The sequence below is a fragment of the Polypterus senegalus genome, chromosome 8, assembly GCF_016835505.1.
Source record: "Polypterus senegalus isolate Bchr_013 chromosome 8, ASM1683550v1, whole genome shotgun sequence".
Lineage (NCBI taxonomy): Eukaryota > Metazoa > Chordata > Cladistia > Polypteriformes > Polypteridae > Polypterus > Polypterus senegalus.
Window position 1 is genome coordinate 157,449,355 of NC_053161.1, and position 16,892 is coordinate 157,466,246.

The following is a 16,892-nucleotide window of genomic DNA, read 5'->3' on the forward strand; positions in this document are numbered from 1 at the left end:
AGTGACCTGTTTAAATGAATTAAGTTAGCTGCATCCAAGGTGTTCTTGATTAAGGGTGAACTTCGCACAAACAGTGAAGTGTTTATCCCAAGTGTTATGTACAGAAAATAGAAAGTAGTGTGCTAGACAGACTTTAGGGACTAAACTCGACGTGTTTATGGGTCTTTCGTTTGGAAGAATGAGGATTGACCTGGAGAGCATTGTTGGGCTGAATGGCCTGTTCTCGTCTAGATTGTTCTAGTGTGTTTAGGGAGCCTGGAGGTCGGTTGAAATCTCACTTGCACAGAGATTAGTGTAACAAGCTGGGAACGCAGCTGAAATTCAAACGCAAAGTGAACATGGTGATGACGGTTTGACATGGGTAACGTGCCAATGGTTATTACACTGGTGCTGATAACCGTTCCAGTCTAGACCAAAGCAAACGCTGAAGACTTCTTCAGTAAGATCTTAGCCTGCCTTCAAGGATCCAGTTGGACAAATACTCGCCCCTGCAGACTGAATTTTTAAAGATCAAATAGACCCAACTTACAAAAGGTCTCTGCAGGTCCCCATTGTATGAGCTCTGGCCAAAATGCTGTTTTAATACAGCAATTTAATCTTTTACTCCAGACATCAAAAGAGGTGTACATGGCTTGGTGTAATTGCAATAATGCAAAGCACCACCTGACATCACTGTAAACTTAATTTTTTGAAGAGAATTTTAAATCACTACAGTCCAGCTGATGAAACATAAATTTAATGGCATATCGAAATGTAGATGTATAGCTTTCCAGTGTGATTTCCAATGCCATGGATGAAGAAATTGAAAAGCCTCAATTGGCTTAACTCTGCTATAAAGATTAGTCACCTAAATAGAGAAATTGTGGGACAGGTGCACTACTTGGACATCTGATTTAGCAACCATTAGTTTTTTAGGTTACTGATCTAGAAAAGGATGACTGCTGGCCAAAGGGCATTCAATCTAACATTTAAATACTTCAGATATTGTAGTTTTGCCTTCTGATTAAGACACCCTTTAAACCTAATCACTACAATTGCACTCTAGACACTTTTTACAACTGTCCTGTAGGGTCATAAGCTGTAAATGACAATACTAAACCAGAAGAGAAAAATTTTAGTTTGGTTAACTGAATAGCCCCAAATTGTTGGCTCTTCCCTTTTTTAGATGCTTGGAGCTCTCATAGTGTACACCTTCACCCTGGACTACAATGCTTCTCCAATTGATGGTCTTCCCATTGTAAGAACAAATCCAGCTGTGGTGCAGATTGAATGCCAATACAACAGGTAAGGGAACCAAGTCCACTTGTGCCGTACATGACCTCTGTTTACACTATTTGAAGACATTGTAATGTCTGTATTTGGCAATTGGCCTAGAGCATACTAATGCAGATTCTTGTAGCTTAGCTTGTCATGTGGTTCACCTTTCTAATGTAATGTTTCCCAACCCAGGCTACATAACGTAAGCAGCAATGCCTTAAACCCCACTTGGGTTCCTTACACCTCCACGATATCTGCTGAGGATATTCTGGGCTTCTCGCTTGTTATAATGAGCAGTAGGTGTACACATTTAAAAATCCTACTTTCCATTTGCACTGATGTGATCTGAACACCTTGTAACATTCCTGTCTGCAGGTGACTGGAGTGGGACGAGTCCATCCAACACCTTCTTCCTAGGAGACCTCATTAACCTTCAAGCGTCTGTGGACAGCACTAACCATGAGCCTCTCCGTGTCTTTGTGGACAGCTGTGTGGCCACTCCTGGGTCCAATGCTTCTGCCCCAGCCTACACCTTCATTGGGAATAATGGGTGGGTGTGAGTAATAGTCTGACTAGATCTTAGTCTGGAAATGCAATGCTATGGTCCCTCTTGTGTATTGCAGGTGTTTCTTGGACAGTAAACTGACAGGCTCCAATTCCCAGTTCGTGTCCCCCAGAGTTGCCCAGTCTGTCATGCAGTTCCAGCTGGATGCCTTCAGGTTTTATGGCCTGACTACTAGTTCAGTAAGTCCATTCCTCATCTCCTTTGGAGGAATCCCATTGAAGCTCCCATGTGTGACTGTAGTCTCTTGCATGTCTACTTTTAGATCTTCATTACCTGCCATCTGAAGGTGACCTTGGTGTCTGCTAATGTTGATCCTTTGAATAAGGATTGTTCATATGACTCTGCACTGAGCCAGTAAGTGACTGGGAGGCTGAAGGTGCACCTGTTCAGATGAGGTAGCAGGTTGTGATTGGTGGCTGTGCTTTCAGGTGGAGCTCAGTGGATGGGGACAATGCTGTCTGTAGCTGCTGTGACACAAGCTGTGCCAACCCCCCTCCCTTCAGGAGGGGCTCTGGTGCCCCTAAACACAGACCTAGGAGAGCAAGTAAGTGATCTCACCAGCAGACTTCTGTAGTGTCCAGCCTGGGATACACAAACTGTAATTGTATTTCTCAGGTGAAGTGAGTGCACCAGCTGGATGGCAGGAGACCATTTCTGTTGGCCCTCTATTTCTGAAGCAGGTCTCTCTGTCTTCTGCATCACAGTCCCTGTCTGGCCAGCAAAATGAAGCCTCTCCAGGTAACTTAACATGGCTTGCATTTAGGCTTCAATTAGAGTTCAATTTATACTAAAGAGAATCTTATCTACTTCCTAATTTCTTTTCTTTGCAGGCTCCCAATTCCACTATTCCATCCTTGGTGCTGGTGTCCTGGCTGTCTCGTGTGTGGCTGTACTATTCTTTGCCTACAGAAGAGCAAAGGGCATTGCTAATACAAAGCAATAAAATTTTAAATCTTGTATCATTGTCTGCTCTATTGTTTGGTTTGCACTTGTTTAGATCATTCACCAAGATCAGGATTGTGCTATTGCATAGTATTGCACACATGGTCACTAGATCAAGGGTTGCCTAGGATTATAGATCAGATTGTTCCAGGCCTCAAACCTATAGCTTGAAGGTCTACAGGATTACTTAACAATTGAGATGCCTTTCTTCTAGAAGTGGGTGGAGTTTTGGCACATCACAACAAATGAGCCCACTTCTCTAATGAGGATCCCATCTTCAGCCTCGCAAAATATGCATAATCTTCAGATTTGGCACAACTATAAACTTGCATTTCTGAACTGATTGGTACTGGAATTTGAAATGTCTTCAGCAACACCTGTTCCCAAATCTAGTCCTGGGACCATCACAGATGGTATGGCTGCATGGATTTATTCTCTACTACTGGAAAAATAAGTCAATGAGAAACACACTCTGCATAAAGAGAGAAGCCAAGCTAGTTAAAGGAGTAATCTTCTATTGCAGGCTTTCATTTAAGGGGGTTTACATACATTTGGGTCTTGACACAGCCAAACCATTTCTCTGACCATATCACTGAAGTCTGTGATTCTACAGCTGCAGGTGTGGAGGATGTATCTGGTGATGCTTTGCTAAGTTGTTTGGCAATTTTTTTTTTAATTTTTTTTTGAATTCTTGAAATTAATACACAGATATATATTTTTAACAAGGAAAAGCATCATACTGGAATTCTAATGAAGCTGTTTTAGAGATCAAATCTAAAACAAGTGCAAGCTATTCTTGGATTAGGAAGTTTCAACTAGAGAAACTCAAGAAGTCTAAGAGCATTCATTACTTTTTATTTGTTAGTTTTATTGTAATCATTCCATACAGATAAATTTTTACAAAAAGTAGGATTGAAAACAAATCGACCCCCACGCCTGAGAGAGAGAGCACGGCCATCTAAGTAAAACTTAAAGCTTGTAAACATATCTAAATTGATGAGTTTAATAGGGCAATAGAGATGAATGGAGTAGAAAAAGAAATACAGAGAGAATTACTAACTCAGTGCTTTAAGAGCTTATTCTAAAATATTGATTAGATCCTGCCAGGTTTCAAAAAAGTTCTGTACAGATCCTCGAACTGAATATTGTTTTATACTATTTGAAATTGGGAAAAAATCAGTTTCCCACTGACTTAAAAGAGGAGAGTTAGGATTCTTCTAATTTAGCAAAGTAAGTCTGCGTGCCAATAGTATAGTGAAGGCAATCACAGTTTGTTTGTCCTTCTCCACTTTAAGCCCTTCTGGAAGAACACCAAACACAGCTGTTAATGGGTTAGGAGGGGTTGTGACACCAAGGCTGTCTGGAAGGCACTTTAAATGTTTGGTCCAAAATGATGTTAATTTGGTGCAGGCCCAGAACATGTGACCCAGTGAGGCTGGAACTTGATTGCAGCATTCGCAGTTTGGATCTTGACGTGGGAACATTTTGGAGAGTTTTAAGCGAGACAGATGTGCTCAATATATAATTTTCAATTGAATAATTCTATGCTTTGTGCAGGTGGAGCTCGAGTGAAGTCTCTGCATTGCTACCTTCCACTCCTTTTCTGATATGTTAAGTGAAAGATCTTTTTCCCAGTGTCCTCTTGGATTTTTGATAGGGAGGGACTGTAAAATAATTTTATATATTGCAGAAATGGTGTCTAAGTCCTCAAACCTGAGCAATATTTTTTTCAGCATAGAGGAAGGTGGGAGATGAGGGAAATCAGGCAGGTTCTGTTTAAAAAAGTTCCTAATTTGAAGATAGTGAAAGATATGTGCATCTGGAAAGTTAAATTTGGAATGTAATTGTTCATAGGATACAAAAATGTTGTCTATATAAAGATCTATAAGCAATTTAGTTCCAAATCTTTTCTAGATATTAAAAACTGCATATGTTTGCAAGGGTTGAAAAAGGTGGTTCTCATGCAGAGGTGCCACAGATAAAAGATTCTCCATCTTAAAATGCTTTCTACATTGGTTCCCTATTCTCAGTGAGTGACACACAATTGGGTTATTGGTATATTGGTGATAACTTGCGTTTTTGGGGGCACAAAGCAGGTAATATAAAGAAGCACAGCAGGATTTTACTTCTATTGCGGACCAAGCTTGTGTATGTTCATCTATTTGTGTCCAGGTTTTTATTGCTTGTATGTTTGCTGCCCAGTAATAAAACTGAAACTTAGGAAGAGCCATGCCACCTGCTGCCTTAGGTCTTTGTAGGGTCGCTCTTTGGATACGTGGATGTTTTGAGTTCCAAATAAATGAGCTTATGGTTGAATCTAATTACTTAAAAAATTATTTATTGATGTATATTGGAATGTTTTGAAATAAAAAAAGAAGTTTAGGAAGGATATTCATCTTAACATTAATTCTTCCAGCTAGAGTGAGATGAAGGGTTGACCATCTATGCAAGTCTTGCTTATTTTTGTCCATACAGATGGCAAAATTTTGTTGATAAAGAACTTTATGTTTACATGTGATATTTAACCTTAGGTATTTAAACTGATCTGCAATGATAAAATGGAAGGTGTATAATCTAATATTGCGTGCTTGAGAATTCACTGGAAAGAGTACACTTTTATTCAAATTAATTCTATGACCAGAGATCTTTTGAAATTCTATAAGTGCTGTTAAGACTGCAGGCACAGTATTTTCTGGGTCTAATATATACAGTACCATATCATCTGCATATAGAGATATTTACTGTTCCAGTCCTTCTCTGATAATCATTTCGATAGTGAACTGCCAGTGGTTCAATGGCAATAAAAAATAGCAGTGGTGACAAGGGGCATCCTTGTCTGGTACTATGTTCTAGTTTAAAGTACTCTGAACAAATGTTGTTAATACAAACTGAAGCTTCTGGATTGGTATACAGTAGTTTGATCCATGCACAAATGTTCAGGCCAAAACCAAATCTCTCTAATATATTGAAAAACTAGTTCCATTCAATCATATTAAATGCTTTTTCTGCATCCAATGATGATAATATCTCGGTGGTGTTTGACTTTGCTGGTGAATACAGTGGTGTGAAAAACTATTTGCCCCCTTCCTGATTTCTTATTCTTTTGCATGTTTGTCACACAAAATGTTTCTGATCATCAAACACATTTAACCATTAGTCAAATATAACACAAAAAACACAAAATGCATTTAAAAATGATGGTTTTATTATTTAGGGAGAAAAAAATCCAAACCTACATGGCCCTGTGTGAAAAAGTAATTGCCCCCTTGTTAAAAAATAACCTAACTGTGGTGTATCACACCTGAGTTCAATTTCCGTAGCCACCCCCAGGCCTGATTACTGCCACACCTGTTTCAATCAAGAAATCACTTAAATAGGAGCTGCCTGACACAGAGAAGTAGACCAAAAGCACCTGAAAAGCTAGACATCATGCCAAGATCCAAAGAAATTCAGGAACAAATGAGAACAGAAGTAACTGAGATCTATCAATCTGGTAAAGGTTATAAAGCCATTTCTAAAGCTTTTGGACTCCAGCGAACCACAGTGAGAGCCATTATCCACAAATGGCAAAAACATGGAACAGTGGTGAACCTTCCCAGGAGTGGCCGGCCGGCCAAAATTTCCCCAAGAGTGCAGTGACGACTCATCCAAGAGGTCACAAAAGACCCCGGGACAACGTCTAAAGAACTGCAGGCCTCACCTGCCTCAATTAAGGTCAGTGTTCACGACTCCATCATAAGAAAAAGACTGGGCAAAAACGGCCTGCATGGCAGATTTCCAAGACGCAAACCACTGTTAAGCAAAAAGAACATTAGGGCTCATCTCAATTTTGCTAAGAAACATCTCAATGATTGCCAAGACTTTTGGGAAAATACCTTGTGGACTGATGAGACAAAAGTTGAACTTTTTGGAAGGCAATTGTCCCGTTACATCTGGCGTAAAAGGAACACAGCATTTCAGAAAAAGAACATCATACCAACAGTAAAATATGGTGGTGGTAGTGTGATGGTCTGGGGTTGTTTTGCTGCTTCAGGACCTGGAAGGCTTGCTGTGATAGATGGAACCATGAATTCTACTGTCTACCAAAAATCCTGAAGGTGAATGTCCGGCCATCTGTTTGTCAACTCAAGCTGAAGCGATCTTGGGTGCTGCAACAGGACAATGACCCAAAACAAACCAGCAAATCCACCTCTGAATGGCTGAAGAAAACAAAATGAAGACTTTGGAGTGGCCTAGTCAAAGTCCTGACCTGAATCCAATTGAGATGCTATGGCATGACCTTCAAAAGGCGGTTCATGCTAGAAAACCCTCAAATAAAGCTGAATTACAACAATTCTGCAAAGATGAGTGGGCCAAAATTCCTCCAGAGCGCTGTAAAAGACTCATTGCAAGTTATCGCAAACGCTTGATTGCAGTTATTGCTGCTAAGGGTGGCCCAACCAGTTATTAGGTTCATGGGGCAATTACTTTTTCACACAGGGCCATGTAGGTTTGGATTTTTTTTTCTCCCTAAATAATAAAAACCATCAATTAAAACTGCATTTTGTGTTTACTTGTGTTATATTTGACTAATGGTTAAATGTGTTTGATGATCAGAAACATTTTGTGTGACAAACATGCAAAAGAATAAGAAATCAGGAAGGGGGCAAATAGTTTTTCACACCACTGTATATTACATTAAACAGGCATCAAAGATTGGAAGAAAAGTGTCAGAATTTAATAAATCCAGTTTGATCTTGTGAAGTTATCGAAGGCAACAGTTTCTCTATCCTTCTAGCTAAGATTTTGAGAGTATCTTAACATTTTTATTCAGAAGTGAAATTGGTCTTTATGATGCACATTGTAACAAGTCCTTATTTTGTTTAGGAACGACGGTGATTAATGCTTGACGAAAACTTTGAGTTAGAATTTGATTGTCTCTGGCTTCAGTAAATGTTGCTAAAAAGAGGGGAGCTAGCTGAGTGGAGAATTTCTTATAAAATTCAACAGGGTAGCCATCAGGGCCTGCAGCTGTCCCGCCTTGAAGTGACTTTACAGCATCTAGTAATTCTGATATCTCCAGAGGTTTATCCAGTTCCTCAGCACTAAAAGTATCTAATTGTGGTATCTATAATGTATCCAGAAATGCATTAGATTGTTTACTGTCTTCTTTAAACTCAGTAGAATTCATTACTTTTGAAGACATTTCTTACATGATAACCACCAGTCGCTTTTCTCTCTTTTTGTTCTCAGTTTGCCTCTTCTGCCCCATTATGGCAGGTGTCAGCTCAGTCTAAATTCTCAAATCATGGCGTTCATTTAAAACAGCAATGCTGCATCTCCCGGGGGGATCATGTCTCAATACGGTCTCGTCTGTCCGTGGCTGTGACAGGAGTGAACTTTACCGAGTACTCATGATGTTTTTGTATTTTAACATTTTTTCCTCCTCTTTAGCACATGCAGTGCCTTTTCTTTAACTCACAGGGGTGATGGTATTAGACAGGACATCAAGAGGAAGGAAAGTTTTGATTCATAAAACCGAAGCAACCATTCATTTATGTGTTCCCTATTTTGTCAGATATATTGTGATTGTTTCAAATTTTCTTTTTCTCTTTCCTCTCATAAGTGACGGTACTCCATTGGACCCTTGAGCAAGGCCCTAAACCTGCAATTTCTCCATCTTGCCAATGACGTTAATCTGCATCCAGCCCTCAAGCAGATTCTCCAACTTACAGGGATAACTTGGGGGTGGCACTCCAGCCGCCGTAAAGAAAACCTGACACTGTACCAGTGTGGTGCTGAGGTGTCATCACTGCATTTGGGTCCCTATCCAGGTGGTTTGGTGTAAGTGGGTTTGCTAAAGCACCACCAGTGCCTGCTCCCAACCTCCTCCTCCTTTCCTCATCTATGAAACTCTAGCCATTATTGGACTTTGGGATATAAATCTAGTTTTGTAAATGACTTGCTGTTGTCATGTGCATGTGAGACAGTTTAAGGGCTTTGGTGATGGATCATTCTCCACTAATCCAGAGGTTGGTACCGTTTGATCATGGCCTCTCATGTCCTACTTGTGCAGAAGGGAAGATTGACAGCTCTTCTCTTCCAACATCACTTTTGGGGTCTGCCCATCTGGAACCCATCTCCTTCTGTCCAAATACGTCAGAACCGGAGGAGCCACCATCTTTGTCAGTAACTTGAGCCAAAGTGAATTTCATTGGACAGAGAGAGTGAAATCAGTTGAAATTCACTGAGGGATATTTATATATTCTCCTAGGTTGAATCTTAAAAAGCAACAGGAACTACTTAAAAACATTGATGTTAATCAGAATGTGCAGTGACTGCTTGGCATTCTTCTGGCCTTTGAGACCCTGCATATTTTTTGTTTTTCCCTTACATCACAACTCCTGAAGTTTTTATCATTTATTTCTGTCCTTCGAGGTCATCTGACACAGCATTAGACTCATTATTAGGCACATATTATTCTTCATTTGTTTTTAAATGAATCCTGGCAGGATTTGAGTCGAGTGTCTTTCTTGCCCCTTATAAGATACTAAACGTGAGGTAGGTTACCTTGGCCAATGTTGAGATATTTTTGCTTTGTATTTGTGCTTATCTGTGCTGAGTGAATTTTGAATAGGTATTGTACAAACCGGATTCCAAAAAAGTTGGGACACTATACAAATCGTGAATAAAAACTGAATGCAATGATGTGGAGGTGCCAACTTCTAATATTTTATTCAGAATAGAACATAAATCACGGAACAAAAGTTTAAACTGAGAAAATGTATCATTTTAAGGGAAAAATATGTTGATTCAGAATTTCATTGTGTCAACAAATCCCCAAAAAGTTGGGACAAGGCCATTTTCACCACTGTGTGGCATCTCCCCTTCTTCTTACAACACTCAACAGACGTCTGGGGACCGAGGAGACCAGTTTCTCAAGTTTAGAAATAGGAATGCTCTCCCATTCTTGTCTAATACAGGCCTCTAACTGTTCAATCGTCTTGGGCCTTCTTTGTCGCACCTTCCTCTTTATGATGCGCCAAATGTTCTCTATAGGTGAAAGATCTGGACTGCAGACTGGCCATTTCAGTACCCGGATCCTTCACCTACGCAGCCATGATGTTGTGATTGATGCAGAATGTGGTCTGGCATTATCTTGTTGAAAAATGCAGGGTCTTCCCTGAAAGAGATGACGTCTGGATGGGAGCATATGTTGTTCTAGAACCTGAATATATTTTTCTGCATTGATGGTGCCTTTCCAGACATGCAAGCTGCCCATGCCACACGCACTCATGCAACCCCATACCATCAGAGATGCAGGCTTCTGAACTGAGCGTTGATAACAACTTGGGTTGTCCTTGTCCTCTTTGGTCCGGATGACATGGCGTCCCAGATTTCCAAAAGAACTTCAAATCGTGACTCGTCTGACCACAGAACAGTCTTCCATTTTGCCACACTCCATTTTAAATGATCCCTGGCCCAGTGACAACGCCTGAGCTTGTGGATCTTGCTTAGAAATGGCTTCTTCTTTGCACTGTAGAGTTTCAGCTGGCAACAGCGGATGGCACGGTGGATTGTGTTCACTGACAATGGTTTCTGGAAGTATTCCTGAGCCCATTCTGTGATTTCCTTTACAGTAGCATTCCTGTTTGTGGTGCAGTGTCGTTTAAGGGCCCGGAGATCACGGGCATTAAGTATGGTTTTACGGCCTTGACCCTTACGCACAGAGATTGTTCCAGAATCTCTGAATCTGTGGATGATGTTATGCACAGTTGATGATGATAGATGCAAAGTCTTTGCAATTTTTCGCTGGGTAACACCTTTCTGATATTGCTCCACTATCTTTCTGTGCAACATTGTGGGAATTGGTGATCCTCTACCCATCTTGGCTTCTGAGTGACACTGCCACTCTGAGAAGCTCTTTTTATACCCAATCAAGTTGCCAATTGACCTAATTAGTGTTAATTGGTCTTCCAGCTCTTTGTTATGCTCAAATTTACTTTTTCCTGCCTCTTATTGCTACTTGTCCCAACTTTTTTGGGATTTGTTGACACTGTGAAATTTTGAATCAACATATTTTTCCTTTAAAATTATACATTTACTCTGATTAAACGTTTGATCTGTCATCTACCTTCTATTACAAATAAAATATTGACATTTGCCATCTCCACATCATTGCATTCAGTTTTTATTCACAATTTGTTTAGTGTCCCAACTTTTTTGGAATCCGGTTTGTAATATAAAAAGAACCTGAGAGGTTAAAATGCCTTTCCTGAACACTTTTACACCACAAAACTATTGATTCAGTATTACATAAATAAGCAAAAAAAAAAAAAGATTTCTTTATGTTATCTGAGGTCCACTTCTATATTATGACATAACCATGGAGCAGTCACAGGCAAAGCCACTGTTGGACTAAATCAATCAATATTTATCATTGTCTTTGCACTATTTGAACCAATCCACCCAAACCTAAAAGCCTGCTTGTCTTGAGGTGTTCCCTGTTGCTTTCCACTATTTTTTTTTTTTACAGGTAGATTTACTTACCACCTTTTATATTTAACCAATAAAACATGAAATCAATGTAAATGGAAGGATACTTATCCTGTGTCCACTTTACAAGGCTGATATTGGAGATAATTTGATTTTACCACAACAGATCCAAGAGTCCTCTGGAAAACGATAAACGTTTTCAAATCGATTTGACGCAAAACCTTAATCCAAATTCAAAATGAGATCAAATCGAAACTATATAAATATTCCATAAAGACTTTTTAGTAGCACGCCATTACCACAAACAATTGACTATAATCAACTTCAGTTATATCTGTCAATTATTTTATTAGTCTTCCGTATTAGTTTGCAATACAACACGCCTACAAATCTCGTAAGTGAATCTTCTTCAAGACATCACACTTAACATTTAAAATTTAGTTCACTTTATTCTTCACTTACGCAAAGCAAATAAGTTTGTTTTTAAATACCGAGAGATTTAAACCCCGATTCATTCCTCCATGTTCTACGTAAGAACTGCCAATTTACTGCCTGAGATGATCTTACGCTTTTGCGGTTGTTTAAATTTGTGATTCTAATGTTATCTCCTTCCCGTAATTAACCTCAGTATTTGTTAATTTCCAACGCGATTGGTGATCTTTTTCTCCGCACGTGTTACTAACTTTAAGAAGTCGAACACATTCATTCGTGTATATAAAGACGGCGCTGCGGCTTCAACTTTACTGCGTTTTGCTGATTTTTTCCTCTTTGTTATTTTAAAATGTGGTGTAAAGACAAAGGTCAGATAGCCGTAGTGTTGCTGCTCTGTTTCCTCTGCGATGCTTTTGCTCAGCCCAAAGGACGGAAGCTTATCGCAAAGCAGCAGAAGCCCGCGGTCTTGCAATATGTTGAGCCGAGAGCTGGCGCTCCGCAGACCGTAACCGCTCAGTGCACCGACAGGGAGGTGATCGTCACCATCAGTCCGGACTTGCTGGGCATCCAAAAGCCGGTGCAGCCTTCTGATCTTTCCATGGGTGGCTGTGGAGTCACCAGCCCAGCCGGTGCTCAGCCCTTTGTGATTGAAGCGCCTCTGCAGGGCTGTGGGAGCACCGTGGAGGTGAGTGGCTTCAGTGCTCTCGCACTTGTCATTTTGAGACAATGTAGTAGGGAAAGGACGATTCCTGAAAGCTCTTGTATGTGGCTCGGGTCTGGTTTATGTTCGTGTCATGGTTTGTCTTTTAGAGTTCTACATTTCGATATGATTATTAGTCACAATAAGACAAATTGTGGGTCAGGTGTGTTGCTTGGACATTTTGCTTTAGTACCCGCTTTTTTTTTTTTTTTTTTAAAAAAAGCCTTTTAGGTTACAGATCCAATGGATGACACTGCTGGCGAAAGGTCCACCTACAATATCTTATTGATCAAACTTAATAACTACAAATAGTTGAAAGCCATTTGGTTCTTTGCAGCATATAACCTTTCAGGATAGCTGCAAAACTAATCCAACATTAAAGTTTTGCTCCAACAGCACCCTATGCAGACACTGAGTTTGGACTCTATTATAGTTTAGTATTGTCAGCTGAATAACCCTAAATTGTTGCATGTTCTCTTTAGATGCTGGGAGCTCTCATAGTGTACACCTTCACCCTTGACTACAATCCTTCTCTAATTGATGGTCTTCCCATTGTACGAACAAATCCAGCTGTGGTGCAGATTGAATGCCAGTATGACAGGTAAGACATGGCTATAATGGAGAAACGGAGTTGGTTCCATGTTTGGAACTTGGAATGGTTTGGAACTTGTGTGTTAATGCAGATGCATCCTTGTTTCCAAATTCTCCCCCAAAGGCTCCACAATGTCAGCAGCAATGCCTTGAACCCCACTTGGGTTCCCTACACCTCCACGATATCTGCTGAGGATATTCTGGGCTTCTCACTTGTTATAATGAGCAGTAGGTGTACAAATTTAAAAATCCTACTTTCCATTTGCACTGATGTGATCTGAACACCTTGTAACATTCCTGTCTGCAGGTGACTGGAGTGGGACGAGTCCATCCAACACCTTCTTCCTAGGAGACCTCATTAACCTTCAAGCATCTGTGGACAACACTAACCATGAGCCTCTCCGTGTCTTTGTGGACAGCTGTGTGGCCACTCCTGGGTCCAATGCATCTGCCCCAGCCTACACCTTCATTGGGAATAATGGGTGGGTGTGAGTAATAGTTTGACTAGATCTTGGTCTGGAAATGCAATGCTATGGTCGCTCTTGTATATTGCAGGTGTTTCTTGGACCGTAAACTGACAGGCTCCAATTCCCAGTTTGTGTTCCCCAGAGTTGACCAGTCTGTAATGCAGTTCCAGCTGGATGCCTTCAGGTTTTATGGCCTGACTACTAGTTCAGTAAGTCCTTTCCTCCATCTGCTTCGAAGGAATCCCATTGAAGCTCCCAGGTGTGACTGTAGTCTCTTGCATGTCTACTTTCAGATCTTCATTACCTGCCATCTGAAGGTGACCTTGGCATCTGCTAATGCTGATCCTTTGAATAAGGATTGTTCATATGACTCTGCACTGAGCCAGTAAGTGACTGACTGGGAGGATGAGGGTGCACCTGCTCAGATGAGGTAGCAGGTTGTGATTGGTGGCTGTGCTTTCAGGTGGATCTCAGTGGATGGGGACAATGCTGTCTGTAGCTGCTGTGACACAAGCTGTGCCAACCCCCCTCCCTTCAGGAGGGGCTCTGGTGCCCCTAAACACAGACCTAGGAGAGCAAGTAAGTGACCTCACCAGCAGACTTCTGTAGTGTCCAGCCTGGGATACACAAACTGTAATTGTATTTCTCAGGTGAAGTGAGTGCACCAGCTGGATGGCAGGAGACCATTTCTGTTGGCCCTCTTTTTCTGGAGCAGGTCTCTCCTTTGTCTTCATCACAGTCCCTGTCTGGCCAGCAAGATGAAGCCTCTCCAGGTAACTTAACATGGCTTCAATTAAGTAGATAAGATTCTCTTTAGCATAAATTGAACTCTTAATTTCTTTTTCTCTTTGCAGGCTCCCAATTCCACTATGACATCCTTGGTGCTGTTGTAGGTGTCCTGGCTGTCTCATGTGTGGCTGTACTATTCTTTGCCTACAGAAAAGCAAAGGGCATTGCTAATACAAAGCAATAAAATTTTAAATCTTGTATCATTGTCTGCTCTATTGTGTTTGGTTTGCACTTGTTTAGATCATTCACCAAGATCAGCATTGTGCTATTGCATGGTATCCCACACATGATCACTAGATCAAGGGTTGCCTAGGATTTTAGTTCAGATTGTTCCAGGTCTCAAATCTATAGCTTGTAGGTCTACAGGATTACTTAACAATTGAGATGCCACTTTCAAGAAAGGGTGGAGTTTGGGCACATCACAACAAATGAGCCCACTCCTCTAATGAGGATCCCATCTTCAGCCTCGCAAAATATGCATAATCTTCAGGTTTGGCACAACTATAAACTTGCATTTTTGAACTGATTTGGCACTGGACTTTAATTGAAATGGCTTGAGCAACACCTGTTCCCAAATCCAGTCCTGGGGCTATCTCGGTTAAATAAATCCATTCAGCTCCACCATCTAACTTGGCTTCTCTCTTTATGCAGAGTGTGTTTCTCATTGACTTGTTTAAACTATTTCAGTAGTAAAGGAGTGAATTTTTATTGCAGGCTTTCATTTAAGGGGGTTTCCATACATTTTGGATCACAGCAGGAAGAAATGACACTCTTGACACAGCCAAACCCATTTCTCTCCATAATGGATGGCAATGGCAGGCCAATTTTAAAGCAGTCATATTTAGTGTTGTCACATATCTTTGTGTGTAATGACTGAAGTCTGATTCTTCAGCAGCAGGTGCGGAGGATGTATCTGGTGATGCTTTGCTAAGTTGTTTGACAATAATCCGGTTAAGCAGTATGATTTTTTTTTTTTTCCCTTATGGGACGAAGTGCCATGCACTGAGTTTGGAGGCATTTATTGGACCTTGCATAGATCAGATGGTTTCTCTATGCATCAGAACTTATGGTGTTCCTGTTGTCTGCAGCTCCAATGAAGCGAAGTGTGACCGGACCTGTGGTAGCCATACATGCCCAAGCCACAACGCCCCCAGCCATGTTTAACAGATGGTTTTGATCTTGAAGTTCCTTTTCGACTCCACTTTGGTTTTGCAATCACTCTGAGGCTCATCTTTGCCTTGTTTGTCCTCTAGCCCTTTTTCAGAAACTAATCGGGCCATCCTGTTTTTGTGATCCTCTTGCAGTGTGTCTCCTGTTCTATTCATGAAGTCTGCTGCAGATAGTTGTCTCCGACACACATTGGTCCCTTGGAGATTATGTATGGCCTGTCAGACAGGCATTGGGGGCTTTTTCTTGACCATAGTGAGGATTCTTCTGTCCTCGGCAGTGGAGGTCTTCCTTGGCCTACCAGTCCCTTTGCGATTGTGAAGCACACCAATGTGTTTTATTAATGATATTCCAGACAGTTGATTTAGGTCATACTAAGGTTTCACATGTCTTTAATGGTTGAGCTCATTTGTCAGACTCAAATCTACATAATAATGGTTAAACTGTTCAAAATATACCAAAGGTGGGAAAATATCTGATGTCAATGTAAATAGCATAGCTGAACACTTAAAGCCGGTGAAAATTTAAAAGTGGCTGAGGCTGTTAATGATCGCCAAGTGGATTTCAGAAAGCAAATAAAAGGAAAACCAGTTCAAATAAACCTCTTTAATAATGACCTGTTTAAGTGACATTATCAGTCGTGTGACAACTGCCAGCCTGGTTACCAGCATGAAAATGGCAAGAAAACTCCTGAAGGGGTTCAAGTCTAACCATTCAAATTAAACAATGCAGAAGGAATTTCAAACAAATTTGGTAGTTTTGCCAAGTCTAAGTTCTTTCTTCCAAATCAAGCTATATTTTAATTACCACATTAAACTGTGTTCTAAAGAGAAGCTTTTTTTATACATTTCGTATTACATATTTTAAATAGTCTAGATAAGACCTTCCAAACATGTTCATATATTAATCAATTCCTTGAGAGAAAATAAATACATCATTAATATACACCAACATGAACATCTCTGCAAATGTCATTAAGAAACAATTAGAAGACCGCAGGTACAGCGGCCTATCCCGAGGGTATCACACAGTAGACATAACGTCCAGTGGTGCTGTTGAAAGTCGTCTTCTATTCTGTTTCTGTGCATTCATTACATTAATCAAGTTACAGTATAAATATCACATTTACAAAGAATAGTGACGTCTGTGATCTGATTAAGTAAAGATGGAATCAATGGAGGGGGTTGTTTGTTTTTTAATTTTTTATTGAATTCTTAAAATTGATACACAGATATAAATAACTATTTTTAACAAGGAAAGACATCATACTGGCCTACTGGAGGTCTAATGAAGCTGTTTTAGAGATCAAATCTAAAACAACAACTGCAAGTTTCAACTAGAGAAACTCAAGAAGAAGTCTAAGAGCATTCATTACTTTTTTTTTTTGTTAATTTTATTGTAATCATTCCATACAGATAAATCAATTTTTACAAAAAATAGGATTGAAAACAAATCGACCCCCACACCTGAGAGAGAGAGCACGGCCATCGAAGTAAAACTTAAAGCT

General features: G+C 40.3%; 4 protein-coding genes across 8 annotated transcripts in view; 2 read left to right on the plus strand and 2 right to left on the minus strand.

The window, feature by feature from the left end:
• Positions 1–2,779, plus strand: part of LOC120533206 (zona pellucida sperm-binding protein 3-like) — an 18,827-nt gene extending 16,048 nt beyond the window's left edge. Inside the window, exons 2-9 of one of the 4 annotated variants that reach the window (XM_039759972.1) lie at positions 1,166–1,284; positions 1,450–1,553; positions 1,633–1,807; positions 1,881–2,001; positions 2,085–2,176; positions 2,251–2,366; positions 2,438–2,560; positions 2,653–2,779. In XM_039759972.1, the coding sequence (XP_039615906.1) occupies positions 1,166–1,284; positions 1,450–1,553; positions 1,633–1,807; positions 1,881–2,001; positions 2,085–2,176; positions 2,251–2,366; positions 2,438–2,560; positions 2,653–2,765 (963 nt within the window). In that variant the 3' untranslated portion in view covers positions 2,766–2,779. The remainder of the gene's footprint in view (positions 1–1,165; positions 1,285–1,449; positions 1,554–1,632; positions 1,808–1,880; positions 2,002–2,084; positions 2,177–2,250; positions 2,367–2,437; positions 2,561–2,652) is intronic. The other 3 variants (XM_039759969.1, XM_039759971.1, XM_039759970.1) reach the window with 3 other exon arrangements.
• LOC120533207 (zona pellucida sperm-binding protein 3-like) overlaps positions 1–16,892 on the minus strand; it is a 116,510-nt gene that overhangs the window by 42,158 nt on the left and 57,460 nt on the right. The gene's annotated exons all lie outside the window — the stretch shown is intronic.
• The window catches only part of LOC120533205 (zona pellucida sperm-binding protein 3-like), a 90,995-nt gene that overhangs the window by 41,724 nt on the left and 32,379 nt on the right, over positions 1–16,892 (minus strand). The window lies entirely within an intron of this gene.
• LOC120533214 (zona pellucida sperm-binding protein 3-like) lies at positions 11,960–14,418 on the plus strand. Its single transcript, XM_039759988.1, has 9 exons — positions 11,960–12,356; positions 12,854–12,972; positions 13,087–13,190; positions 13,270–13,444; positions 13,518–13,638; positions 13,723–13,814; positions 13,893–14,008; positions 14,080–14,202; positions 14,284–14,418. Exons 1-9 carry the CDS (start codon positions 12,021–12,023, stop codon positions 14,400–14,402), a joined length of 1,305 nt encoding a protein of 434 aa, XP_039615922.1. The 5' UTR covers positions 11,960–12,020; the 3' UTR covers positions 14,403–14,418.

Excerpts from the sequence above, each read along its gene's own strand:
- LOC120533214 (XM_039759988.1), top strand. The coding sequence starts at position 12,021 with ATGTGGTGTAAAGACAAAGGTCAGATAGCCGTAGTGTTGCTGCTCTGT. Across the intron at positions 13,191-13,269 it reads CTCACTTGTTATAATGAGCA|GTGACTGGAGTGGGACGAGT; the intron begins GTAGGTGTACAA and ends TCCTGTCTGCAG. Across the intron at positions 14,203-14,283 it reads GCAAGATGAAGCCTCTCCAG|GCTCCCAATTCCACTATGAC; the intron begins GTAACTTAACAT and ends TTCTCTTTGCAG.